Below are 27,966 nucleotides of genomic sequence, written 5' to 3' on the forward strand. Positions count from 1 at the left end.
TTTTCATAATCAAATCCAAGTTAAGATCTGAACATATAAATATTTCATAAACACAAGTTGTTATCCGATCCAAAATCAATTTTTTGTTACCCCTATGTTTACCCCACAAGTATCATGCTTGCCCTTGTCGATAAGGCAACTCATGGAGCCATGTTTTTGTTTTTAACCATATATATGAACTTCCAAATCTGTGAAGTTTGGTTTGCTTTTGGCCTAAAAGTAAATTTTGTGCATGCTATTTGGAGTTTTAAATTTAAGATTAGCTTGCATGTGGTTCAAATTATGTAAACACACATTACACACCAGTAGTTATAGGGATCCAAACAGTTTATATCTCAACTATTAAGTTGTACGTCCAAGATTTTATGTGCATCATGTAGTACATGTGGATCTCACGAATTCACTTGAATCATGTGCATCAAACTCAACTACTAAGATACCAATTGTTCAGATTTTTATCATTTTCGATTGCATACTACTACAAGACGTTGTCTATCACCCTGGTAACTAGGGTTCGAATCCCTCTCTCTATTTCAAAAAAAGAGAGTAAATAATACTCTCTCCTTTCCATTTTCTTAATCCTCCTTTTTGTTTTGAGTTGTCCCAAAACTAGTGTCACTTTTCTTCGTTAATTAACAATTTTGTTGTTGTATTTCAAAATTACCCTTGTAACTTTAATGACCATTGTTTTAAGAAAAAAAAATCACCATAAATAAGGGTAAATTTAGAATAACATGGTTATTTTGTATAGTTGAATTGTATTAAATCATGTCTACTTAAAAAGTTAGATTTTCAAAGCATAACAAACAAATTGAAGCGGAGGGAGTTATTGAATATGACATATAAATATTATATATAATAGGCTAGTAACAATTTTATTGTCATGCAAATGAGTTATTGGTTGAGTGGCAATGACTTTGCATGTCCCTGACTGAGGTCATGAGTTCTAGTCTCACCTCCTCCGAATATTTATAAGGAGGTACACCTGTACTTTCATATATAAGGAGGTGTGTGGGCTTAGTTGATAGTCTGCCCATGTGTGGGCTTGATTTGTGCCTCTTGCGTAAGGCCTGTTGACACATGTACTTTCATAGGCCTGCGTGGGGCCTGTTGACACCTGTATTTACACCTGTACTTTCATAGGCCTGCGTGGGGCCTGTTGACACCTGTACTTTCACAGGCTTGATGATCTGGGCGTGGGGCCTGTTGACACCTATACTTTCATAGGCTTGATGATCTGGGCGTGGGGCCTGTTGACACCTATACTTTCATAGGCTTGATGATTTGGTGGTGTGTCGTATGTTTTATTTGTACTAAAAAAACAATTTTATTGTCATAAATGATCTCTTATTGGCCATGTTATTTTATAATGAAACCCGTCAACTTTGGTCCAAGACTGCGGCTAGAGTTGCCAACGACCCACTATGTACCCAACAAAATACATCAAAAAGGTACTTAATTTATGGTCAGATACACAGAGATAAAGTTTCCATACAAATCACCAAAATTCATATCAAGCTGGTTAAGAGAGTCACATACACCACACAAGCAAAAACAATGGAAGAAGAAATTAAAAACTTGATCAAGGTATGTCTCATGGTGTTAGCATCTCTCTTGTACTCCTATTTCATACCCAATAAGCTCATATCCAAAGGCAAGCTCAGGCTCCTCTCTCTCCTCCCAATCTATTACATCTTCACAATTCTCCCTCTCTATCTCTCCACTGCAGTTCCCACAGCCCTAACTGCCGTATTCATTACATGGTTAGGCAGCTTCAAGCTCCTCCTCTTTGCATTTGATCAAGGCCCACTAATTCCATCCAATCATGACCCACCATTGTCACTCACTCAATTCATATCAATTGCTTGTCTCCCTGTCAAAATCAAGCAAAATCAGAAACACCCATCTCATCAAACCCACAAATCACCCCCTAAATTGCCTCTAAATTGGCCTACCAAAGTTGTTCTATTTGGTCTTTTGATTGGTGTTCATGGGAATGTTATTCAGCATTTGCACCCTAAAATGGTGTTGATTGTGCATTGTGTAATGTTGTATTTGTTTGTGGACATTATTTTTGGTGGAGGCATTGGTTTGGTGGGTTTGGTATTGGGGATGGAGCTAGAACCACCGTCCGATGAGCCATATCTTTCCACATCACTACAAGATTTCTGGGGTAGGAGGTGGAACCTCATGGTAACAAATCTCCTGCGCCACACCATATACAACCCCGTGAGGGTGTTTTTGGAATTTCAAGTTGGTCAACAATGGGCTACTCCAGTGGCGGTTCTGGCGGCTTTTTTAGTCTCCGGTCTTATGCACGAGCTCTTGTTCTATTATGTCATACGTGCCACTCCCACGTGGGAGATGACATGGTATTTTGTATTACATGGGGCGTGTTTGGTTGTTGAAAATGTGATGAGGAAGTTGGTGGTGGGCCGGTGGCATTTGCATCGGGCCGTGTCGTGCCTACTTACGGTAGGCTTTGTGGTGGCGACGACGGAGTGGCTGTTCTTTCCTCCGCTTGTGAGGAGTGGTGCTGATTTGAGAGCTGTTGAGGAGTTTGAGATGTTGATCAATTTTGTTAAGGAGAGATGTCAAAGTCTTTATGGGAACTAATTAGGGTTCTTACTTGAGTTATTAATTATTGTGATACAAGTCAAGCAGAGGGGTAAATGGGTAATGTGGGTCCGCCCGCCCCGCCTGGGCACGACCCACATGGTAGCCCATTGTCTTGGTGGGTCGGGCCGTTGGTACAATTATATTTGTAATAGTTAATGTGCAACAACATAGAAAAATAATACAATACATATTTTAATATGTGAGATTCGAATTTTTAACCTTTTTGAAATTCTAGTTTCCACTCGATCAAATCATTTGTGAATTATATTTGTGATTTATGCAATCAATATTAAAAGTATAACTAATTGCCATCATCAATATAAATGTAAATAATAAGATATATAATCCCTATTTAATATTTTCACTAATTGTTATATATTAAAGCAATTACACACATATATTGATGAAAATAAATAATCGATTGACCACAAAATTGAAAAATGATGGGCCTTAGGCCCATAGAAAGACTTGGGAAAAATGATGAAGAGACCCAGGCCCAAATCAGTTTCTTCCAAACCAGTTTCTTTAAGGGCACACCCCTTTGCCTCTATCTCCTTCATCTTCAGCACACACCAGAGGCAAAGAAGGGGCAACACGACACCGACGAGTACAAGCAGAGTCTCGATCTGTTCCTTCACCGCTTCGATCCTATTAGGTTCAGGTAGTTGCATCGTTCGTTTCTCTTTATTTGCCACAAAGTTCTACTATCCATAGCTCAATTTATTCGCTCATCAATACAATTGCGTTTGGGCTCTTGAAAACTTCATTCCTCTTCTGCTCTTTATCTCTCATTTCTCAATTTATTGTATGTGAAATCAATTCTTTTTTTTATAAGAGTTTTGTATCTTTCTGTTGATAATCATCAACTCATTAATTCATGCATTTTCGCTCACTTGGTAATTTTTTGTATTGGGTTAGTGAAATTTGGTCAATTTTAGCTATTTTTCAGCAGTTGGAATGGATTTCATTTGTTTAGCTTGAAAAATATGCAGGAATAGTCAAACCTTTTTTGTGTGAAATGGATTCAGCTATATAATTTCTAGGAAAGACTCAACATTGGGTTTTAAGTATTCTGTTATATAGAGGTGGCTTCAAAGTTCTTAGTTTAGAGGTGCACGAGTCTGGATTCCTACATGAGCGAGCGGAGAGATGGTGCTTTTCATTTTGGTAGGATTAGGTATTTGCTTCCCATTAAAGGTATAGCTTCACTGCTTTCGTGCTGTCTATTAAAGGGGGCCTTCAATGCCCTCCCAGCCTTTTCTTTGTTTAATCAAAGCCAAGATGTATTTTTCCAATGCCTGCATGTATTGATAGATACAGGATTTGAATGTTTGGACAGTCTGGTTGCTCCGTCGTAATAGTTTATATGATTTCCTCATGTAGTTTTTTTTTTTTTTTTTTTAAATTTTGAAACTACCATTTTTTCCATGTACAGAAGTTTGAAGTGTATTATTTGTTTGTTATTGGTTTCAAAAAATAAAATTTGTTCTTATCAGATATTTATGTGACGTACATGCCTACACAGTTATAGTTCGGTGGTAATGGCAGTGGAGGCATCTTCTAAGCGGGTAATTGATGATTTTGACGATGACGATGATAAGCCACTGATTTTTAGAAGGTCGAACAACAGTTCAATCTCTAAGAAGAATCAGTTAAATCAAGAAATTAAGAAATCATCAAGTACTAATGGACAAACCTCGAATCCCCAAAGGAGCAAGGTGGGACCATCTTCCAAGGCATCTCCAACATCTATGTCTCCATTAGGAAGCCCAAAACCTGCAGCATCATCTGTCAAGGCATCACCTGTCAAGTCACCTCCTATGGTGCATTCAAAAGTTTCAGCTTCATTAGATGATCGGTCAAAACATTTGTTGAAACAGAATGCATCTATTGATGCTCTTAAACGAGAACCCAATTCGAACAGTGATAGTGAGGATTCTGAAGATGATAAACCTCTTAGTGCTAGACTTATGAGAAACACCAACAATACTAGCAAGGGGCTAGGTGTGTCTCCTCCTGTCAAAAGTTTGTCTAAAGATTCAGATGATGAAGTTCCTTTATCATCAAAATTTGCTATGAAATCAGGTGCAGGGACCTCGGGTAGTAAGTTTGATGATTATGAAGAAAAGAAACCTTTGACTTCTGGAATTCAGCAGAATGGTTCTGTGTCAAAGGAAAAGCAGCAAAAATCAGCGGCAATATCGAGTAAGAGACCTCTGGATAAAATAATTTCCTCAGACCAGTCTTCAGCTAAAAAGGCGAAGTTATCAGATACGACTACACCAGTGAAAATTAAGCAAGTAACAGTCAAAGGAGAAGGGAAGAGAGATGATGATGACCATATTCCGATCTCCCAGAGAATTAAGAAATCAGTCTCCTCAGATAATAAATCGTCGACCACGATTAAAAAAGTGACGAAAGTTGTATCTTCTTCATCGAAGAAGATTACAAAGAATTCTAAGCAAGTACTGAAAAATTCTAAATATTCGCAATCAACAAAAGTGTCTCCCAGCTCTGGTGATGGGCAGAAGAAATGGACTACCTTGGTTCACAATGGAGTTATTTTTCCACCTCCATACAAGCCTCATGGGATTAAGATGCTCTACAAGGGGCAGCCTGTTGCTTTGACTCCTGCACAAGAAGAGGTGAGTCTTTTCTGTGTCTGTGCATTTATATGTGTGTGGTGCCCCCCCCTGGTGTTCTGCTTTGTATCGACTAATGTGTATGATTGTCTTGCTTTAGTTTAGCATTTTACTTAATTGATATAAACCTGAACTTAAATTTTTGCAATGAGGTGCCTTTACTGGAAGTTTGGTGCTTTACACTTATTGTTGCTGTAAGTTTACCATTGTGGCTAATTATATTTTCTACCTATAGGTTGCAACAATGTATGCAGTAATGAGAGAGAGTGATTACTATACAAAACCAAAATTCCAAGAGAATTTTTGGAATGATTGGCGTAAAATACTGGGGAAAAACCATGTTATTCAGAATCTAAAGGACTGTGATTTCACGCCAATATTTGAATGGCATCTGGCGGAGAAGGAGAAGAAGAAGCAAATGAGTTCAGAAGTGAGTTGATTACATCAGTACTAATGCCTGATCATCTAATATGAAGTTCATATGTAACCTGCTGAGTTCCTTGGACTTAATAAATCTGAGCTTCTATGTTTTTGTGTCCTTTTTAATGGTTTTATTGGTTTCAATATGTTTCGATGCTCCATCACTCCATCTTTGTGTGTAGTTTTTCTCTTAAGTTCAGTTGTGCTAGTGAGGAAAAAAACTGTTCTTACAGTGTCAATGAATGACCCACTAACAACAGTAATCTGTTTCCATTTAGTGGAGAAAGCCTTCTGATATGTTATTCTTGCTGTGTCGAATTGTAGGACCAATAATTGTTCATTTCAGGTGTATTCTTGTGGTTTCAATTTGGCACCGCCATTAATTGCTGAGGTCTATGCCTGCCATTTACTTCTTTGCTAACATAATTGCTTGGAATATTTCATGTTTCATTCAGTATGTTTAGACTTTGGAAATTGATTGTGTCACCTTATATATACACCTGTATTATACACCACTCTTTTTAGACATGTGTGCTACTCAACTTTCATGTCTATGGTTTTGAATTGAAACTGTTATGTCAGCATCTCTTTGTTTTCCCTTCTGTTAATTTAAGACTAATTAAGTTCATACAATCTCTTTCTGTTTGATAATGATTGATATACAAATATTTGTTTTGTCGTTTATTTTTTTAGGAGAAGAAGGCTCTGAAAGAAGAGAAACTAAACCAAGAGGAAAAATATATGTGGGCTGTTGTTGATGGGGTCAAAGAGAAGGTAATGTCAATAGCTGTTTGGAGTTTGGACTTGCTGCTGCATCGATGTGTTTTTATCCTTCCTCCCTGTTTTCCTGCTTACTTATTCCTCTCTGTTGCCATCTATATGTAAGAAGAACAAAAATTGATGCATGCATGTAAGCTTTATCGTCCAACTTGCTTGCAATATTTCTGAGCTGCTAATCAATAACAGCTTTTGGCTTGTGAATGCACATTTTATGCTTGGAGCCCATGCATATCTTGATGCCTTTTAGTTACTTCCATAGTTGAAATGGTGATTTAATTTCAACTTTCAGGTTGGTAATTTCAGAGTTGAACCACCAGGACTGTTTCGAGGCCGTGGAGAGCACCCAAAGGTCTTTTTTTACCCTTTTCTTGGTTTACAACTGAAATTTAGATCTGCCATTAAAAATATGATGCTATAAATATATTGAAGTTTGGAGGTTATGATTTTTCTCATTTATTCTTGCCAAACTTTTATTGTTGATTATTCGTAATTAACAGATGGGAAAGCTGAAAAGACGCATTCGTCCAAGTGACATTACCATGAACATTGGAAAGGATGCGCCAATTCCAGAATGTCCTATTCCTGGTGAAAGGTTCTGTCTCATGCTTCTTTTATACTTTCAATGTAAGTTGGGCAAAGAAAGGCCCATTAACCTTTCTTCTCTTTTGGGTTATCTTAATTTGAGATGTTTTGCATGGGCAGATGGAAAGAAGTGAAGCATGATAACACTGTCACTTGGTTAGCGTTTTGGAATGATCCAATCAATCCAAAAGAGTTCAAATATGTGTTCTTGGCTGCTAGCAGTTCCTTGAAGGGGCAAAGTGATAAGGAGAAATATGAGAAAGCAAGAAAGCTGAAGGTAGTTATTTGAATGGTTCTGATGTTGCCAATTTGTTATCCAGTAACTCATAACTAATGATATTTTGAGTGCAGGACTACATAGAGAATATCAGAACAGCATACACAAAGGATTTTACTAGTAAAGATGTTACAAGGCGGCAGATTGCAGTTGCTACTTATCTTATTGACAAACTAGCTCTTAGGGCTGGTAATGAGAAGGTATAATTATTTGTACTAATGATGATCCTGTATATGTTAATTCCTTTGCATTGACTGAGTGGTGAGTGTGGGGTCATAGGTTGGTGATTGAGTATATGTAGGCTGAACTGAAAATTACTGAGAGATGATGCTTCTATTATTGTGTGTGGAATTTCATCAAGTTTGGATGTTATATAAAAAATATATTGTACTTTTTTTGTATCATGGGCTTGATAAGTTAAGACTTAAGAATATTTATATCATTCTTAGGACAATATGCATCAACAAGCTTCTAAAAATAGCTTAATGGTGAAGAGACTTTTGTAACTGGCATCAAATAGTGTAATATACTGTTGCGTTGAGGCACGTTTTAATTTTTTTTTTTTTTTACGAACTAGAAACCATCTTCCATTAGAGCACATGCTATTGGCTTGCCGTTGTTTTATATCGTAATCCTCTCAGGAGTCTTGAGATGTCAACTCGAGCGTTGTTTGCAAACTGTCAATTGAGCAATCCATAACATGGTTACATTTACCAATCTTTGTTTTCCCGTATAACTTATGAATTGAGTGTTCTGAATGTTTGGACTGTCTGAAATATACAAAAGCAGTGAGAAAACATAGTTCTTTTGAAGGATTAACTGGTTGGATTTTGTGCAGGACGACGATGAAGCTGACACTGTTGGTTGCTGTACATTGAAAGTAGGAAACGTCGAATGCGTTGAAAAAAATAAGTTGAAGGTATGATGGCTTGGTGACTCTGCAAGTCATTGATCTTTTGGGGAAAAAGGGAAAAAAAATAACAAGAAAACTTGAAGTATTGTCAAAGCGTTCTCAAGTTTCATTTTTTATTCTAACTAGAGTGGTAACGAATGTATGGTGAATCTTTCAGTTCGACTTCCTTGGTAAAGATTCTATTCAATATGTTAACACTGTTGAAGTTGAACTTCCTGTATACAAAGCAATTAAGGAGTTTCAATCTGGTGAGTAGTTGCTCCTTATATTAGGTGACATCTTCTTCTTTCTTTTTCTTTTTTTTTTAATCTTTTAAATGAATGATTTATGGCAATGATCTAGTTTTCCTCAATTCCAGGAAAACGTGAAAATGATGATCTGTTTGACAAGCTGGATACAAGTAAGCTGAATGCACATCTGAAGGATCTTATGCCCGGCCTTACAGCGAAAGTCTTCCGTACATACAATGCTTCAATAACATTGGATAGTATGGTAAGTTGCAAGATTAATTGTTAGAACATTCCCTCTGGAGAAGCAATAGCATAAAACTTGTTTTTAACTTTGATTTATGATGTTTTTCTGACTAAGTCTTCATAGTAGAGACTAGAAAAGCAATTAGACTGACACACCTGGAGCTAAAACTGAAGTTTTATCTTTCAAACCTTAGTTGTGGGCCTTGTAGCCTTGTGTGCTAAATTACAGAAGTCCGTTCTTGTATTGGGATATACCACTGTAGTCATCTTTTGTTTCTTGTATTTGTGCCTTTTATTCCAATTGCTGGTTGACTTATTCATTGTTTGGTTTCTGTTTTTGGGTTTTGTTTGGTTTTGATCACAGCTGAGTAGGGATACGAAAGATGGTGATGTTGCAGAAAAAGTTGTCGTTTATCAGCATGCAAACAAGGAGGTAAAAGGACAGTTTTCCTAGATAGAAGAGAAATTCCTCTCTTTATTGGTTACATTTTTTTTCCTCTCTTTTGGAGCTAAGCTGTTTATGGCTATCTATGCAGTTTCTGCTAGCTTCAACAGTTTTGGTTGTTCTCACTGCAGGTTGCAATTATCTGTAATCATCAACGCACTGTTTCAAAATCTCATAGTGCACAAATTTTAAGGTTGACAGAAAAAATAGAAGAGCTGAAGGTAATGGCTTTTTCTGGAATCCCACTAAATCTTAGGTTTCTTATGTTGGATCGGAGTGGTTTCCTTGGGGCAAATCAGGGTTCATTTAATACCTTGAGAAGTTTCTGGGCAACCTTCTTCCTTTGTGGCATTCTTTCCCCCCTCTTCTGATGCACGCTTGTTGTTCTATGTTGCTTTGCATTGCCTTTTCACGGCTTATATTTTGAATTTGATTGATGTGTTCACAGAGCTCGTGATATCTGAGTTCATGCTTTTAGCTAACCACTGTCACTTCCTTGTAGGGCGCTCTAAAAGAGCTGAAAATTGATCTGGACAGGGCTAAAAAAGGGAAGCCCCCGCTGAAGGATGCCGAGGGAAAGCAAAAGAGAAACTTGGCCCCAGAAGCGTAATATATCTTGTGCCCTCTTTTTGGATGCTCAAAAGTCTAAACCATATGTGTTGATACACCCTTATTTCGAATGTGCAGCATAGAGAAGAAGATTGCTCAAACAAATGGAAAAATTGAGAAAATGGAACGGGATATGCATACCAAGGAAGATTTGAAGACCGTGGCCTTGGGCACATCAAAAATCAATTACCTTGACCCTAGGATCACTGTTGCATGGTGCAAGCGGCATGAAGTTCCCATTGAGAAGGTAAACAACAACCACTTTGTCTTTTCTCCATATTTTTTTTCCTTTTATTTGTTTTGGGTTAATTATACACAAAATCAATAAGATGATTCAAATGAAGAACGTTTTACAGATTGTACTTGCCTTTTCAATCATGTACTGGAAAGGTTCATTTTCCCCCGTTGTTTTTGAAACTAATTTGTATAATTGTATCTAAACTTCTACTTTTGTCGCAGATATTCAACAAATCTCTTCTTGCGAAGTTTGCATGGTCAATGGATGTGGATCCGCAATTTAGATTCTGATATTGACCTCCCCCCTTTTCTGGAAGGGAAAGAAAAATGCAAGGGAAAGGCCTTTCCCCTCCACACCCCCCCCCCCCCAGGCTCCTTTTCCTCCACCTTTATATTCAGATCACCGTTGTCCCCATTTTTTTCAATATTTAAGTGGAAAATTCTTGTTGTATGTTCATCTAATCTAATTGTGAGGAAATTTGTTCCCTCTCTCCTTTTCATTTTCTACAGACTTCAATCTTCAAGAAGTTGCCACAGGAGTTTTTTTTCGAACTATGGAACATCTCATACTAACAATCAAAATGTCAAGAATTTACATTGCAAATTGTTCATATATTGTTATTATCTTATCTATGTATCATATGTTTTTCCATCTTGATTTAGTTTGTGAAATTGTTAAGCCTAGTCCTCTGATTGATGAATCTTAACGTACTGTGGCATCTCATGAAGATTGAGCATTCTGGTTAGAAACCCAGTCTCACATTCTTTTAAAGCTTGCTTTTGTGTAAATGTAGAACCATTCTTTGATAAAAATACACATGAGATGGTGGAATTGTTGACCCAAACTCATCTTCCTTTCTGGGAACCTTTGTTAGAGTTTAGCATTGTTGGCTTACTGCTTCGTTGATGAATCAGGATATCTTCTCTCTGTGCTAATGATGAAAAGTTATGTGATTGCCATGGCGCTTGGGTAGATCAAGGATTGTTAGCAGTTTTGGATCTTTTGGCACTCAACGTTAAGTTATTGTGTATTTACTTTAGGAAATGTTCTCGCCTCCTTTACTAGAACTCGTCACCTCTTAGAGGTGGGGAAGTGAGTAAGTGGGGAGGCGGGAACATTTTATGAAATAAATACATGTTAACCGTCGATGTGGCCTACACATTGACGGGATCTCACCCCAACTACTATTGGAAAAGAGATTGTCACTAAGATTGACAAAATCTATCTGTGTTGGGTGGAGGTTACTCTAGACAAGGAGGGTTATGTAACTTTCTTTTATTGTTAAGATTCAAATGTCCCATAATATGGGTAAACTCCATCCTTATATGTCAATTAGGTTTTTTCTCAAGTTGAAGTGAGTTGGGTTTTGATTCACTTGTTGGGGTTGAAAGGAACAAACCTGTGATAATAATCCGATGTATCTATGGGAACGGAACCCCAAAGTAGACAACCACTTCAAACCTTCTTTACAAACTTAGCCTAATATAACAAATCTCGTAAATGGTTAATGGTATGCATAGGCAAAGTTGGGTCAACTTGGGCTTCGCCTTAACGGGCTCACATATTCATTTACGAATATCAGTCCACATATAAGCCCAAATATGATAACATGCAGAATTTGGGCCTCGAATAATATCGGGCCTGTATCAGCCCATGTAAGTACTCGGTTCAGCATCATCGTGTATTATGCGCATCATCGTGTATTATGCGTCTCAGATCGAAATCTCGGAATAGGGTGGAGAGAGGTAGACGAAGGGCTTCAGAAATTCATGTAAGATCCCTAAGTTTTGTTATCTTTTTCTGCATTTTCTAAGCGACCAAACACACTGTTAGAATCGCTTATCCTTGAAGTCGGTATTTTGGTTTGATTTTCATCCCAGTTGAAGGTCAAATCCCAGTTTTTCGTTGCAGAATTCTATTGAACTGACGACTACGAGATCAATCGGCGAACCTCATGGGTTTTTTGGTGACGACACTAATTTTCGTGGTGGTTGGGATCATTGGGTCCCTTTGTACCAGAATCTGCTGCAACAGAGGACCATCTACTAATTTGTACGCTTCTTTACTTTGATTATTTTCTTTGTGATTAATATGTTATAAAAGTGTGTATTATGTGGACATTTTGTAGTTAAGAGCTTTTTGACGATCTACTGCTCCTTTTGGAGTGGTTATCATTTTGGATGTGATTTAGTTGCACAAAAAGGTTGCATCTTGTCCTTCAATTTAGCATATCCATTTAGGCTTTCTCTGAGCTAATTGCTCAAAGTTGCATGGTGTATGTTTTCCTTTGCCAATTTTATTGTTTGGAACGGGTTCATGCTGAATGGTGCTTATATTAGTAGGAAGAAAGGCATTGCTGTGGGTTCATACGTATGTATTTATGTCATTACAATTACAACCTAGGAAGAGGGAGTATGTAGGTTTGGTAATTCATTATTGAAATGGAGATGGCATTCTGCAATGCATTGATGAAAGGATCAACATCCATGCTGGTAAGCGAAGGCAAGACGCAAGGGCATGGTGCCAGGTGCTTATAGTGTAAGGAAAATGAATCAGTGGGGTAACTGTGAATTCTCTAATGTATGCATCCTCATCCCAACAATGCATAGAAGTTATTTGCTCGATTTGAACATGCACCTGGTCTGTGGTGAAACAATTTGAAACCCAGCAAAATACTAGAATTATCTGCTTATATCGTTCTCGACTTTCTCCTAGTTGATGGAAATGGGGATGTATATTGATTTTCAGAATTGTCTGTCGAAAAGCATTATATAATTCAAATGAAAATGGTATGCTGCTAAAATTGTCTGGCTGATTATCGTTTCTTATTCTATGGCTGTCATGGTTTTCTTCAGCATAAGATTTCAAGTGTTGTGGAGAAATGTCTTCAACAAATCCGTAACTCTTTAAGTCCGTCTCTTTCACAATATGAACCTACTTCACTTGGTTTAAAGTAAGGGAGTGTACGTGGCACAGGCTCAATCATGAATCTGGTCCTTTTTTTGTTGATAAAAACTGGCAGAAGAATGTGAGATATGCTGACTTTCCTTTTCTTCCCCAACTTCACAATGGGCTGGCTGCTACGGAATTGTGCTCTTTTTTTTTTTTTTTTTTAACTTTGGGGAGATGAAGTGATGTTTTAACAGATTGGAGGCAACTACTATGTGTTTCTTTTCATAATGTTGTTTGTTTCAAAATCTCCTGGTTAAGGTGGTTCTTGTGCCCATTATGCCCTATGAAGGAGTGGATTTATATTTGTGTTACTGGGATGTTAGAACTGTGGAATGCTTCATTTTTCTAGTATATGATTTTTTTTGTTATTATTTGCATCTTTCCTGTCATGTAATGGCTAATCTGATTTTTGTTTCACAGGTTGCACCTTACATTGGTTATAACGGCAACCGTGTGCTGTTGGATGATGTAAGTTCTTGGATTTGCATTTCTTCTTGGTAGTCATTTGGTATTTGGAACATCTTAAGTTTGTCTATGGTGCAGTGTTATGTAAAGCATTTCGTATTATTCAAGCATTTGAATTAGACTCATTCTGATGCATTCAAGTTATCCTTCAAACATACATACTCTATTAAGGGACAAATGATTCAAGAAATTTACATGATCAAGATGATACGGCATGGCATTTAGGTCTCAATTTGTATCAATTACTTTCCTTTTTTATAAAAAGTTTATGCATTTCAAAATATGTACTTGAGTAAATGGTGAATGGCCTGTGGTTTTCAACCCCATGCAGTGAGAAAAATGACATAGTGATTATACGAAGCTGATTGTGAATTTTATGCTCTGTATACATCACGTTATACCTGAATTGTTGGATCTATGTCTGTTTTACTTGTTTATCTAGTTGTTTCTTAAAGTACCGCATCCATTTTCTGCTTTGCAGGTGGGCGATTGTGTACGTTGCTCAAATGAAACCACTTATAGTTCCTATTCTGAGTGAAGGAGAGTAATTCTCTGCACAAATTCTGCATATTTTTATCGGTGTACTGCAAATATGAAATTGTGGATCGGCCACATGAGAATATTGATCTTTAGGGCTTGTGGATCCATCAGCATCTTCTCTGTTGGGTGTGTATGTAATTTTGAGCAGTTTGAACTCTCAACTTTCAATTTGTTTGTCGGTAGCGGCCTAGCGGGGCATTCTCTTATAGACCAAGCATAAATATGTAACTTGGATGAAATAATTGTTGGAAAATGAGTATTATTTCCTTTTCATTCCATGTACTGATGTACCATACCAGAATACTGCATTCTATGATTTCTGCCTTATTGGAATAAATATTCAATCGCAGGTTCACACATTGTTACTGTTTTGGCTTCTGATGTCCTTCAGGCTGTGTTATAATTTACAAGAACATGGCCTTGGCAATCCTTTGGCTTTCTTTATGCTAAATTTGTGACGAGGGTTTGTGATAGTTGGGAAAGGAATGGTTCAATGCGAGTTCTACTAGAAATTTGTGTATATTTTTCTGTGGGAATTTCTCAAACCGTCCCTTCCCTAATCGCGGTGAAACCTAATTTCCCAATCCAACATGCTCACCAACAATTGGGTCAGCTCTAAAATTGAGTCGTCAACTTAGCTTGTCTGACTTGTTCACCGGACAATTGAGTCAGCTCTAAACTTGGGTAATCTTATGACCTCTTGTATTTGTAACATGTTCACCGTACAATTAGGCCAACTCTAAACTTGGACAGCCCTTGATATTTCATTAGGAGGAGTTGCTCTCCTCTTGCTTGTAAGAATGAGAGGGAAAGAGACATCAAATATATTTGGGGTAAAGAGAGCAAAATTAAACGACACCGTTTCACTGAAATTGAATATCTTCCACCAATCTTTCGCCTGCGTCTCTCCTTGAATTGCATATCCATCAGAAATGAAATTAAAATTGTTCTCTAAAACCCTAAAACCTCTCTCAATATTGCAGAGCTTCAACGTAAACGAAAATGTCGACACTTCATGTTCAATTTCAACTTAGGATCCCAAGCGAACTACTCTCGTCATCATTATCTTCTTCTTCTTCACCATTTCAGTACAAGTCATTTACTCAATCTGTCCCTATAATAACATGTTTACCTGCTAACAATCAGCGAAGGAATGCCTATAGACGACACCGTTCTGAGTCCTGGAGGGTGAGCTGTTCTTTTGCGCCAATTGAGTCCGCGAAGATAAAGGTCGTTGGTGTTGGCGGGGGTGGCAACAATGCTGTTAATCGAATGATTGGAGCAGGTTTGCATGTGGGTTTCTCAATTCTTATGTTCAAAATGTTGAATTTTTTTTTCTACTCAAATTAGTGCTTTTCAGTTGTTTGCTTTATTTGAAACTGCAACTCTTAATATGTTTATTGGATGCCGATGCTAAAATCATATAAAGATGTTGAGACTTTTCCCCAATATTATGTTGATGATTTGGTTTTCCCTTACGTTCAAGTGACTAATTGCCTTGCTACGTGTTAGGGGGTGGATTTTTATGCAATAAATACGGATTCTCAGGCACTATTACAATCTGCTGCAGAGAACCCTCTTCAAATTGGAGAACTTTTGACTCGTGGTCTAGGTCCGGCTTTCTCCTTTCTGATCTTCCAATGCTTATTTTGTCATGTGTTTGAATGTATAGATGTATGTGCGTGTATATAGAATAGTATTAAGTTAATTTCTTAGTTTGTTGTTTTCTTCATGGAGCCTGTATTGTTTCTTTGATTTGAATCACTTGATCAAGTTGCAGGTACGGGAGGAAATCCACTTCTGGGGGAACAAGCTGCAGAGGAATCAAAAGATGCCATTGCGAATGCTCTTAAGGGTTCAGATCTTGTCTTCATAACAGCTGGTATGGGTGGTGGGACAGGTTCTGGTGCTGCCCCAGTTGTTGCTCAGATATCAAGGGAGGCTGGTTATCTGACTGTTGGTGTGGTTACCTATCCTTTCAGCTTCGAAGGACGTAAAAGATCTCTTCAGGCAAGTTTCATCTTGGTTTCTTATTCGACATTCTAAGATAGCATTTGACTTGTTTGTTTATCACCCCTACTTTATTAAATCTATAGATTTCATGTTGCATTTTTCCAATTACCATAGGATCTGTAATTCCGTTGAGAAACTTTATGGAAGGATACATTATCAATTATCAATTATAATTTATATGTAAATAGGTTGTTGTATGATTACTGATTGGAAATGTGCATTAAATGACATAGATTTCAAAATCTTATGGTTGCTAGAATGCGAAAGCCAAAAATCAGTTAGTGATTAGTCCTTAATCTCATGAACTTGGTTCTTCTTCTTTTTTCTTATTTAGTAACTGTTAGGCTCTCAATTAATGTTTTGCTCCTTTTCTTTAACTCTCTAAAGGTAAATGTGAGGTCTTTTTTTGTTGTAGCATCTTTGAAATGCGTGATCTAAAGGAGTGACTTATAGAGAGTTACAACAAATAATGCACCTTTCATCTCAAAATTAGTTTTTAAGTAGTACAGGTTGATTAAATTCTTCTTTATCTCTGGAAAGCTTGGTCCGCTATCAGGGTGACAAGTGACAACAAGATCTCTTGGACTAGAATAAAAGCAACATGGTGAATTTGCTGAGTAACTGGGATTAACCTACAGTCCAATGGTGAAGCTTAAAGATATTTGGAAAGTTTATCTTAGGAAGTATTGCATTCTGAGTGTTATTGTTATCATTGTTTTTTTCCTCTATTGTAATCAGACGCCTTATCTTGGTCTCAGATGTAGCACTGATATGAGATTGTAGGAGATTGCAAGTGTCTTGGATTCTTATGCACTTTCTTTTTGTCTTAAGAACAATAGAATTTATCTGACGTCTGTGAGACAATCAATTATCAATCTGGTTCCATTATCATTAACTATGAATTAGACAGCGATATGGAATTTTTGAGCTTGTGCCTTGTTATGTGATTCAGTATTTGTAAGATTCTAATGGTGGAATGATTGAATTATTAATTTGCATACGCACAGGCTTTGGAGGCTATTGAAATGTTACAAAAGAATGTTGATACTCTAATAGTGATACCCAATGATCGTTTGCTTGATATTGCTGATGAGCAGACACCACTTCAAGATGCTTTTCTACTTGCAGACGATGTTTTACGTCAAGGGGTGCAAGGAATTTCAGACATAATCACGGTAGGGACTAGGGAGTGCTATGATTTATGACACTAACAAGGTTTCAATTGTCTTGGTCATTGCATCAACTCTTTCAAACATGTGAAGCATTTTTTAGTTTGTCATTTGCGCGGTTGGGCCTACTCAAGGAAAACTATTTTACTTAGCTATGCCAATTGGTTCCATCTTTCAATTTTTATACTTTCAGAACTAGTTCCTTTCAGCTTCCTTATCTCAATTAACTTGAGATGTTTCCTTTTTTCTCAGATACCTGGACTGGTCAATGTGGATTTTGCCGATGTAAAGGCAGTAATGAAAGATTCTGGAACTGCAATGCTTGGAGTGGGGGTTTCCTCCAGCAAAAATCGTGCAGAAGAAGCAGCTGAACAAGCAACATTGGCTCCCCTAATTGGATCGTCGATCCAGTCTGCTACTGGAGTAGTATATAACATTACTGGAGGAAAGGACATAACCTTGCAGGAAATAAATAGAGTTTCCCAGGTATCTTCGGTTCCTTAATTATTTGCTGATGAAACCTGAGTTTTAGATGTCATCTGCATCAATATAAGGCCCTGTTTCAATGGAACTATTACTATTGCAAATTTAAAATAAAAACCGCATTTCTATAGTCATACAATGAAATCTCATAAAGTAATAATCCTTTATAAGTAACTTAAAAAGACCAATACTTAGGGGTGCACTGTGTGGGGAGTTTTCTTGGTCTGACCCTGTGCGCCTATGTCGCAATAAAGCAACTTTACCACTACACCAAGGTTCAACCTTGTTGAGAGGGAATGTTACAAATAAAAATGTTTCAGAAATAGAAATTGGATTAGGCGTAAAATGACGCTTGATGATTAGTGTAAATAATCAATAAATTTTTGTATGAGTCAATGTGCAATTAAGAGTTGCTTGCATGTGAATGTGTAAAACAGTTTAAAACACTTACTATGGAAGTGATTTTTCTTGTGAATGTGGGTAAACGGTTAAGGCCCTATGAGGTGCTTCTTAGCTCATAGCCATCTGTGGATTTGGTTTACTGCCATGGCCTTTTCTGTTCTGTTAACTTATGTATATTTAACAATAAATTTCAGGTTGTGACAAGTTTGGCAGATCCTTCTGCTAACATAATATTTGGGGCTGTTGTGGATGACCGGTATAATGGAGTACTTCATGTGACAATCATTGCGACAGGCTTCTCGCAGTCATTTCAGAAGACACTTCTGACAGACCCAAAGGCAGCAAGATTGCAAGATAAAGCAGCCCGGGGCCAAGCTAGTAACGGAATCCCCCTTCCCCTCAAGTCCCAAACCTCACCTTCAACTGTCCCATCCAGACCATCCCAACGGAGACTCTTCTTCTGATTTCGTTTGCTAGTTTTTTCGTTGCTCTCTTGTTGATTGTCTGTGTAATGATCTTCAGCCAAATTACATCAAATGTCATGTTTTGCTGTGCCTGCTTAATTTGTGTTATGATTTTCAATTATCGTCCTGAACAAGAGAGTCTGGGTAACCAATAATGATGTAGGGTTTCCAACAGCTCATATCAGAGTCAGCTGCTGAGATGTGAAGCTCGCAAATTTAGTTGGATCTTCTTGTGCGAACTCAGCCGGCATTTGAATATCAACTGTTGGAATCTTTATCATTTTCCATTCCCGGACCAATTCCAAACTGCGGCAATGTATATACAAGAGTAGCAAGACTAACTTCATATTTATAACATTCGAGAACTCAAAGAACTACAATATATATACAAGAATAACAAGACTAACTTCAAATTTACAGAAGATTGTTGTATCCAGCCATTTGGTTAAGAAATAGACATCTCATACATTAGCACTTCATTACACAAATTATACCTATTGTTAGGGAAAAAAAAAATTAACAAGTAGTCTGAAAGCAGTTCTTGCAATCACAATTTGTATAGATCTCTTGGTCACAAAAAGAACGACAACTCGGGCTTAGGAGTAAAAGCAAACATGCTTTCTCCAAAAAGTTCAAACAAAGATGCCAATAAAGGCCCTGCTTCGAAGTCGTCCTTCCATGCCTGAGAAAGAACAGTGGATGTCCTTGGAAGTCGACCACCAGCCTCCCTTCCAGACCGGCTATCATTTGGTAACTGACGGGTGGTTGTTGATATACCAATCGCCGAACCCCCTACAGTGGTGGGAAATCCACCTGTTGCCCCTTGAATATTAACAGGCTCGGTGTTCATAGGCACCACGCCCATTGCTCCTTCACTTGCTATCTTCTTGAGTGGTGGTTGCTGCACTAAGTTGTCCGTGCTTGCTTTACGTTTATCTTTATTGATTGCCAGATATGATAGGAGTCAAAGGACGAGTCAAGAGAAAATGTACATAATTAGCAACCAGATCTACCACTTTCTAGGACATAATGCTTGTAAGAGTGCATGCAAATCAGGTAAACTGCCACCATGGGCCAATATAAAGAATTTCAGATTTTTTTTCCCATAATTTTATCATGAACTGCGAACTTAATATTTCATTGTCAGCAGTTCAAAGAACTATGGCTTCAACCAACTAATACATCTAGGCATGATAATTATCTTTCATAATCCACAGGTAAAGCAACACTCACTCACTTACCATCTACTTAACCAACACTGCACATTCAAGAATCAAGATTCAATTAACTCTACCAAAGCATCGCACTTGGTATCAGATTGATGTACAGTATGTTATTAACTGCTTCAATCAATTGTATGAGTTAATTTTTGGGAGTGGTTTTCAAAACTTTGACTTCATGTAGAAGTGCATACATACACAAGAAGATATGCTGTGTCAATGTCTTTAGATTAACTTTTAGGATGCCTCTGAAAACAAAGTCAGTGAATAATGATAACAAAGGATGTATAATGCCCAATCATAGTTCAAAGATGCAGACAACAAATGCAGAGTATCCATGTGTTGCAACATACACGAGTCCATCCAAGAAAAGAGTCAAAGAAACTATACTTGGCATCACTGTTACGACTCTTCCTTTGCTCTTCCAGATTGCACGAGGCGGTGGAGACAGTAAATTAGGAAGCGTTTTGAGCCTATCCGAAATGCATAAACCAGCTGCGTACTGTAATGTTTACAACATTGTTACTTGAATCTACAGCATTCTATGCACATTATCAGAGAATTTTGGTTTGAAATTGAGATGAAAACTCACTATTAAAGCCCCATAAACACGCCAAGCCTCATGCCTCTTCATTTCATTCTTTTGTCTTTCCAGCAGCATTTCTGGTTCAAGAAGTTGCAAGTATGGCTCAAGATTTGGTAGTATTAGAGGACGCACCTACCCAAATGTTAAGGAGAAACACAAACTGCTCAAGAAAACTGTTGAAGAGCCCTTTGTAGGAAGGGAAAGAAACAAGTAGCATCGAAAATACAATGCAAAAAGTGCGCCGTATTGCAGAAGACTCTTTGTCTGTTAACATACATAATGGAAACCACAACGAAAAGCCACATTTACTAAAAAAAAAATAGAAGGAGATCTAACAATGATAAATGAAAATTTTTGTGTGACCAATTGCCATTACAGAAAATTAGAACTCTTTTGAAACAGAATATGTATCCTCTGCTTTCAAAAACATTTTCCTCAACTTCTTACTATAATGATAGGGAAGATTTGAAGAGGCTACCGTACCACAAAATTATCTAGTTTCTTCAATATAAAGTGTTGAGGTAGGAGATTACCACACTAGGTCCAAGAGCAGCTAGTCCTTGAATTGCACCATAATGTTGAGGTAATGATTTTGTTGCATCCAACAATGCATGAAGCAGAGTCTTTGTCACACGTGACTGGAGATTGTGATAAACATGCCCAAATCTGCAAAAGCTTCAACTGATCAAAAACATAGTATGTGTGGGGACAGGGGAGTATGAATTAAATACAAGCAATTTCAAATCCTCCGAAACACAAGTTGAATCTCTCCACGGTGTGCTTGCACAACACATAAGAAGTTGGACATCTTTTTGTGGGAACGAGCATACAAACAATACTAGCACTCACCTTTTGCATATTGAAGCAACCAGGTTCGCCGCAAAGTTTCGAAGCTCCCAGTGATTGTCAGAAATCCTATTTCCCAACCATTTTGCAACAAGGCAGGTAATAATGGATGGCATCAATTGATGTAGCTGAAAAATATGAAGACGGTATAAGATAGCCAAAAAGAGAACCTTTCTAATGAGATACATACGCTTAGAACCAAAAAGTGCCAGAAGTATATTATATTGCTCTGCCGGAGCCAAGCTCAAAACTTGGAAACCTCCAACCATGTGAAATTGAAACATAAACCGCCCTTTCAGAAGCATCTTACCATCACAGTTTCTTCATGGAAAAAAAGAAAGAAAAATAAAGAAATCGGAGAACTAAAAGAAGTTAACATTATCAAAATCAGGTTACCTATCGATTATGCTAAAAATTGCTAACTCTTTTGAAATCCCTCACATTGTCTGTCAATAATTTCATACACTTCGAGCATAAAGTACATGACTTGAAATTCATCCTGATTTTATGTTCAGTAGAGAACTGGAAAATAAAGCTAACATAGTAATGAAGTTATTTGGAGCGTGTTAAATACTTACATAAGGTTCAATGTGTATATGTGGATTTAGAAGAAGGCTTCGAGCAACACGCATCAAAGCAAACAGGCGAGGAAAATTACTTAAATTTCGTGTAACCTGCACTGATAAGAGGAAAAATCACCCTTTAAGAAACTAGCAAGAATTTCTTTTGTTTAAAATACATTATGAATAGACAATAATAAGAGTCAGAAGTGCCACCTCATCAGCAATGAAACATGTGAAATAAGGAACCAAAGGATGTAATCCTGAATCAGTTGCCAAGCTCACCAATGCTTGCTTAAAGACGACAGAGTCGGGCCTCTTCACAGTGAGCTCCGTGATTTTGTCAAAATAAAGCTGAAAAGTCGACCACAAACCACAGCATAATCTCAGGCATAAAAGTAATTCTAGAACTAGGATCCTGAAAGAATTATAAAAATCAAAATCCATTCAGCTAATGGTAAGAATATACCTGAAGTTCCCTAGAGAGTACATGCTTAACAGGTAATTTGACATCCACAGGGAGTCCACCATCTTCCTTGTATTCGGATATCTTCCCATCAGAGAGTGCTACAACAGTTACCAAAAAAGTATAATATGAGGGTAATGAAGTTGACCTTAATGTATTATTGGTTACTTAGTTGCAAAAAGGAGGTAGGATCAGCTGAATTAAACAATTTGATATGACAAGTTAACTCATTATTATAATGAGAAGTTGAGAAAGATTTCCCATTTCTTTGGAACATTCAAAATCATTACCTAAATAGCATACATGGGTACTCTGCTACTTGAAAAAAGGAATCAGGTGTTAATTCAGTGGAAATCGGAATCCTATTTTCATTATTCCCATGTAAATCAAATATGACCTACAACTCCCTTGTCAAGTAACATATAATGGCAACCAAATTTAGCTGGAATCATGTCCCCAATTTCTGAAATAACTCTAAATCACACAACCAATATACCTTCTACTGGAGCATTTTCTGGAATCAGAGGTTGAACCCCATCAATTGCCAGCCAGTGAACAGCAATTGATGTATCTAAGGGAGCTTTCGGTAAAGGTGCTTCCATCACCTGCACATATCATCACTATTTGCAGTTAAAACAACTGGCATCCACAGCCCACTTGGGCTTGTAAGAATCAAACAAATATCTCTTACATCTGTAAATTCCACATCCTTGTCATCAACGTAGAACAGATCCTTATGCCCAGCTGCTCTCTTGAACCTCAGATTATCTCCAGAAGCAAAACCATAGATCGGCTGACATAAATAACAAAAGTATATAAAAAATAACTATTAACAAAACCCAACATTTTAAGATAGTTGAATAGAATTTCGAACAAATATCTCTTACATCTCCAAATTACCAATAAACTACAATAACCATGTCATGAGATAGCATTTCAAAATCTTACCTGTAATCTCAACATTTGAAAGCATAAGAGTGTGTTCAATGTATCCATTTTCAAATTTTCTACTATTTAACTATCAAATGTGACCTAGACTGACATACCTCAAACTCATACATAACTCAAAGATATGCTGGTTAAGCAGATATTCTATAACCATATAAACCAAACCAGATCCATTTGTATGATCAAAAGCACAAATATTTCTTGTTTAGTTTCAAAATTTACTAAAACCAAACAGGAATGGAGATTCCCCTAACAATAATAACGGCATCGGTAAATCGATTCATACTGACCTCCACATTTCGTAAGTTGAGTGCACTATCAACATCGTCAGCCGTCAAGGTCGTCCGCCGTGAATGACGCATGCATTTAATCGCCTCCTACAACGAACATCGACGTCAAATTCCCTAAATTTGTTTATTTTGAAAGAAAACACAAAGATGAAGAGATACCTGCATGATCTCCCGGACTCGATATTCGACATCGGGAGCAAGAGCGAGAGCGACATCAGGCGACAAATTGGAAATTCCAATGCTCTGTGCGATCACCTCTATTGTCTCCTTCTGTACTATACTCATCTCTCTCGCTCTGTGAAAGCAGAGTTTTAGGGCTCAACTGTAAACAACGAACGAGGAGTACCAATGGAGGAGAAAATAACGCCCAAGATTACTGGGCCTTTTATCTGAGCTGAACAATAACTCATGGGCCTTGGATCTGGGCCTAAGAAAAATTTGTAAACCCTGTTTGCTCTTTGGAGCTGAACAAATAGTCAATACATGTTTTTTTTAACTGATCAACCATTTAGTCTAACGTGTTCTTTGGACAGTTGAGTAGACATAAATTTTAGGCTGCCAAAACAGCCCTTACAATTCTGGTAACAGGTATGATTGAGCTGAAACTCATATAGATTACAGGTAGAGGCCCGCAAATGAAACAAGCCCCACAAAACCAAAATTCCATAAGAAAATATCGTGATTGTCTGACTCGAATTCTCAACCTCGGACACCATGCCCTAAATTTGAAAAGATTTTTTTCATAACCGAAGAACCAACTAACCCAAGATGTCTTTTGAATCAATTGAGTAGGCATAAAGATAAGATTTGAGTCGAAAATCATGCGTGTAGAGATCCAAAAGTATGACAAGCCTCATGAAACCAAGATTCCACAAGGAATTGGTCAACTCCTGACCTAAGACACCGTACGTCCTAAATCCGGAAAGATAACACCAACTAAGTTATCACCAAGTGATTCCTAATACAAAGACTTGCTTAGAAGTCTGTCCTGCATTGGGAGATCAAAATTGGGTCTTCCATTCACTTTTAACGAAACTATTACTTAATTTGGAGTTTATTTGTTTTCCAGAAAGAGTGAAAAAGAAAGGAAGATGACAAATAAAATGTGCTTACAGAATACTTGTAGATTAACAGAGTCGTTGAACAGCTCAGGATTTTCACTTCACTCAAGAGACAACCAAAGAAAAATGAAAACGACAGAATGTTTCAAACAGGGTTGTAGGAAGAATGAAAGCCATTCATCACATAAAACAGACGTATAAGAGGCACGATGGTTATACTTTGTGGTATTACAAGTATTTGACAAGTAGATAAATAGCAACAACTAGAATGACGATCCCCACAACTGCCAGCAGCATAGACATGCAGGAGCAACCACCTTTGGTGCGCTTATTCAGAACTGCCAGAGTCTTCTGCACTCGCTGTTATAGAAAGAAAACATGGGTGTGAATACAAAGTCGAGCCCAATAGAAAGCAAGAAAAAAAAAATCATCATATCACCTAGGGCCTTTAGATGGGCACGGTCAGTGTAAGACTAAGTAATGGCCAATATTCCAGTGATCAGGTAGTCATGGCGTAAACAAACATACTCATCACAATTCAGTCATTCATGGGGATGTATATTGCAAAGCTCATACCACCTATAGGATATGCTAGCTCAGAAATTCTGCCAATATGATCTCAATCAGTCATTCTTGATAAATTTTCAGATTCCATAATAGAATAAACATCGAGTGAGCTCATCATCACAAAGTGCACAGTTTTCACCAAATGAGGTTCAATATGATTGTCAGAAACTTACACAGTAAATGCATGCATTTACCCAAGAATGGGCTTATAGTAATTAACTACGATGAAAGCAAGCAAAATACCCGCAAATGAGAGTCTGTAACATCCACATGTTCATCCAAGTCATCCTGCAAAGGAGAAGAGCAAGCATCATTGCTAAAGAAACTAAGTAATTTAGTACACAAAGAAGCATCGTTTCATATCAAAGTCAGAAAAAAAAAATTAAAATTAAAATAAGAAGAAAAAAAAAGACAATGTCAAATGAAACAGTACATAACAACCATACAATTAGTCGGGTATGAAGGTCAAGCTCTTCATTGACTGCCAAAGCAATGTGCTTCGTGCTTGTCACTGTTTGCTCCAACTTCTCAAGGCCCTCATCTTGTTCTGCATTAAATGCATACAAACACAAAAATTAATATAAATAAGTTTACCAAAACCCAACAGAAGATTTTAATAGATATCCACGAAAAGTGCAAATACTCAACAGAATCTTGTATTTGAAAATTTATGTCTATGTATAACACACACACGATGAAAGCCATTTGCTTGTTATCTGACGAGATGAAAATTATATTACAAAACTTTTGGGATGTCAAAAGAGTATCAATTACCACCTCATTAAGTTATAGCAACTTGCCTTTCATTATCTGTCGTTGCAGACCAACTACGCCATAGTTATCCAAACCATTTGTTCTGCTCATAGCATCGGCTGACTTTATTTCTGGGCCGAGCAAACTGTCTCTGTTGGCAAAGTTTGACATGTTCAACGCGGAAGCCATTTGGTTCACTTTCGACCTCATATTTGCAACCATATCCTTGCGACGATTCATCTCTTTCTCTGTTCTGTGTACCAGTACCAGCCAGATCAATAAACTTCATTTAAGAAACAAAGACAAACTTGCAACAAATCACAAATGGCATTTTCGCACATTCATGGGGTTCAATCACTTGAAAAATGGCATGGAAAAATAGGTGCAATGTCAAATGATGTATTATGAAGCACAAAGCTAACCGAACTAAGAAACAAATCAACAGAATGAGAGAGGTGGTGAACTTGTCTTTCCCAATATTTTAAGTTATATAAAAATTGAGCTCAGACACTTAAGTCATTTAAACATATAGGACTAACATCTATAAACAGAACAGTACATTGTCAAGATAACTTTTCCTTCCAATTTCATGACGTGACTGCTATTTCTTTCCTTCTCACACAAATCTTGCCTATTTTATAAGAAAGATGATTCTAAGAAAAGAATGCAAATGCATCACTATTGCCTAAGTTTCCACATTGCTTACATTCAAGTATGGTTGGTAATCGCAGCAAAAACAGTAATGGCAAGGCTTGAAAGAGAATAAGAACATGCAAAGTTGAGATAAAGATCAACATTCAACTCAACATAAGTGTAGAAGAAATGAGCAACACCAAAAAATCTTCATAAGTTGAAAGTAATGTTACTCACAAGGGCTTGCCAGTGGGCCTTGACAAAAGGCTCTGTAAGCTATCAAGCCTTGTACCCAATATTGTAATTTTCCTCCTTATTGCTGACGCATGGCGCTGGGTCTCCGGCCCAGTTCCAGGCATAGAACTACGCTCCGATATCATGCTATTGATATCATCTGCAAGCTTTACAGCCTCATTGTACTCCTTCATCCATGAGTCTGACGAAGCAGCCATTTTCGACCTGATTGCACATTAAGATTCATAAACCGCAACTCCAACTATCTTAATAGATCAAGATCAGTTCATACACATAAACAGTGCTTATTAAGACAAAAACTTTGAGCTATACAGCGATTAATTAAAACTCCCTATTCATCTTAAAAGAATGGAGTGAAATAATGTCCTGCAAATTGATCCTAAAAAAACTAACAACGAACACAATTAAAGCTGAGTATATTTTAACTATAAACCGAAGCCAAAATTCATAGACAAAACAGTACCCAAAACCTCAATTTCCATGTTTTTCAATTAATGACGCTTAAAGAACCTAAATTCAGCAACCACATCAAAATCCCAGCTCCAAACAATAATGGTCCGAAGAACAGATTGTAAATAACAATCAAAAACCCTAAACGCAGCGAATTTGCACAAAAACCGGTGATAACACAATCAGATTACGAAATTTGAAACCCTAACGCATACATACATCATCAAAGCAAAAGATTAAAGTGTCTAAAGTCAAATTAACAAGAAAAGATGCGAAATTTAATGATCACTCTTACATTGAATTAAGATCCGGATTCGAATTAAAACCGAAAGGAACAGGAGATATTGAAAGCTTCACCTTTTCCTTTGGTGGTATTAGCGTGTTTGTTTGATATGAAAGGAAGTATGAATGCCCGTTCGTGACGCGGAAACGGCGTCGCTTTTGATGCGCGCGTTTCGACTTCTGCTAGGGGACAACCACGGCGACCATCAATCAAGACGGGCATTGCTTGTCCGTCCCCGGCGTCCTCTCATTAACAATAATACACTCTCGAACGACGTCGTACAGGGGGCTCCACAGCTTATTGCGCAGCTTCGCACTCGGGTCCCACATTAAATACACTTATCTCTTGTGTTTGTCCCTGTCCTATTATACAAACTAGTTGTTAACCCGTGATGGATGGGATAATATTAAATATTTTTGTTCCCAATACTTTAATTACGTCAATAATGTATTTGCCGCCTCTGCAATTCGTTTAAAATTGTAAAATTTATGATTCACATCCAATGATTTAGGAGTGTGTCACATCATACTACATTTTTGTTTTTCTATTTTTAAAACTTGTA

The 27,966-nt window shown here is 37.4% G+C and overlaps 6 protein-coding genes across 12 annotated transcripts; 4 read left to right on the top strand and 2 right to left on the bottom strand.

The window, feature by feature from the left end:
* The first annotated feature begins 1,350 nt into the window (after nt 1–1,350).
* On the top strand, nt 1,351–2,822 carry LOC119985096 (probable long-chain-alcohol O-fatty-acyltransferase 5). The gene has a single exon (XM_038829268.1). It carries the CDS (start codon nt 1,357–1,359, stop codon nt 2,614–2,616), a length of 1,260 nt encoding a protein of 419 aa, XP_038685196.1. The 5' UTR covers nt 1,351–1,356; the 3' UTR covers nt 2,617–2,822.
* Nucleotides 2,823–3,124: 302 nt separating this feature from the next.
* LOC119985913 (DNA topoisomerase 1 alpha-like) lies at nt 3,125–10,603 on the top strand. Of its 3 annotated transcripts, none has more exons than XM_038830386.1 (16): nt 3,125–3,280; nt 4,145–5,264; nt 5,497–5,691; nt 6,375–6,455; nt 6,751–6,810; nt 6,959–7,053; nt 7,164–7,320; nt 7,395–7,520; nt 8,159–8,239; nt 8,391–8,481; nt 8,592–8,725; nt 9,071–9,139; nt 9,283–9,372; nt 9,654–9,757; nt 9,839–10,007; nt 10,220–10,603. In XM_038830386.1, exons 2-16 carry the CDS (start codon nt 4,161–4,163, stop codon nt 10,286–10,288), a joined length of 2,625 nt encoding a protein of 874 aa, XP_038686314.1. In that variant the 5' UTR covers nt 3,125–3,280; nt 4,145–4,160; the 3' UTR covers nt 10,289–10,603. The 3 variants fall into 3 exon arrangements, with proteins under 3 accessions (XP_038686314.1, XP_038686312.1, XP_038686313.1); XM_038830384.1 differs by having other exon boundaries at nt 3,146–3,280; nt 4,116–5,264; XM_038830385.1 differs by lacking the exon at nt 5,497–5,691 and having other exon boundaries at nt 3,150–3,280.
* A 1,081-nt stretch (nt 10,604–11,684) lies between these two features.
* On the top strand, nt 11,685–14,314 carry LOC119985189 (V-type proton ATPase subunit e1-like). 3 transcript variants are annotated; one of them, XM_038829394.1, is made up of 4 exons: nt 11,685–11,769; nt 11,910–12,050; nt 13,371–13,418; nt 13,897–14,314. In XM_038829394.1, exons 2-4 carry the CDS (start codon nt 11,953–11,955, stop codon nt 13,961–13,963), a joined length of 213 nt encoding a protein of 70 aa, XP_038685322.1. In that variant the 5' UTR covers nt 11,685–11,769; nt 11,910–11,952; the 3' UTR covers nt 13,964–14,314. The 3 variants fall into 3 exon arrangements, with proteins under 3 accessions (XP_038685322.1, XP_038685323.1, XP_038685324.1); XM_038829395.1 differs by having other exon boundaries at nt 11,690–11,769; nt 11,879–12,050; XM_038829396.1 differs by having other exon boundaries at nt 11,691–11,769; nt 11,897–12,050.
* A 531-nt stretch (nt 14,315–14,845) lies between these two features.
* On the top strand, nt 14,846–18,672 carry LOC119985864 (cell division protein FtsZ homolog 1, chloroplastic-like). Its single transcript, XM_038830311.1, has 6 exons — nt 14,846–15,248; nt 15,468–15,567; nt 15,736–15,965; nt 16,976–17,143; nt 17,390–17,623; nt 18,217–18,672. The coding sequence occupies exons 1-6, from the start codon at nt 14,958–14,960 to the stop codon at nt 18,484–18,486; spliced, it is 1,293 nt and encodes a 430-aa protein (XP_038686239.1). The 5' UTR covers nt 14,846–14,957; the 3' UTR covers nt 18,487–18,672.
* Nucleotides 18,673–18,819: 147 nt separating this feature from the next.
* Nucleotides 18,820–23,751, bottom strand: LOC119985863 (transcription initiation factor TFIID subunit 6-like). The gene is made up of 12 exons (XM_038830310.1): nt 23,562–23,751; nt 23,403–23,489; nt 22,856–22,957; nt 22,661–22,769; nt 22,168–22,265; nt 21,915–22,052; nt 21,717–21,812; nt 21,142–21,266; nt 20,826–20,958; nt 20,299–20,424; nt 20,097–20,208; nt 18,820–19,422 (listed from the first exon to the last, which is right to left on the bottom strand). Exons 1-12 carry the CDS (start codon nt 23,685–23,687, stop codon nt 19,058–19,060), a joined length of 1,617 nt encoding a protein of 538 aa, XP_038686238.1. The 5' UTR covers nt 23,688–23,751; the 3' UTR covers nt 18,820–19,057.
* A 793-nt stretch (nt 23,752–24,544) lies between these two features.
* LOC119985152 (syntaxin-51-like) lies at nt 24,545–27,660 on the bottom strand. Of its 3 annotated transcripts, XR_005465051.1 has the most exons (7): nt 27,417–27,660; nt 26,654–26,875; nt 25,831–26,036; nt 25,477–25,577; nt 25,274–25,318; nt 24,903–25,068; nt 24,676–24,823 (listed from the first exon to the last, which is right to left on the bottom strand). XR_005465051.1 is itself a non-coding variant. In XM_038829348.1 (6 exons), coding segments are annotated over exons 1-6 (708 nt in total). In that variant the 5' UTR covers nt 27,419–27,660; the 3' UTR covers nt 24,545–24,691. The 3 variants fall into 3 exon arrangements, 2 of the variants coding, with proteins under 2 accessions (XP_038685276.1, XP_038685277.1); XM_038829348.1 differs by lacking the exon at nt 24,903–25,068 and having other exon boundaries at nt 24,545–24,823; XM_038829349.1 differs by lacking the exon at nt 24,903–25,068 and having other exon boundaries at nt 24,545–24,823; nt 27,479–27,659.
* Nucleotides 27,661–27,966: the final 306 nt, after the last annotated feature.

Source organism: Tripterygium wilfordii, chromosome 19, assembly GCF_013401445.1.
Source record: "Tripterygium wilfordii isolate XIE 37 chromosome 19, ASM1340144v1, whole genome shotgun sequence".
In the NCBI taxonomy this organism is placed as follows: domain Eukaryota; kingdom Viridiplantae; phylum Streptophyta; class Magnoliopsida; order Celastrales; family Celastraceae; genus Tripterygium; species Tripterygium wilfordii.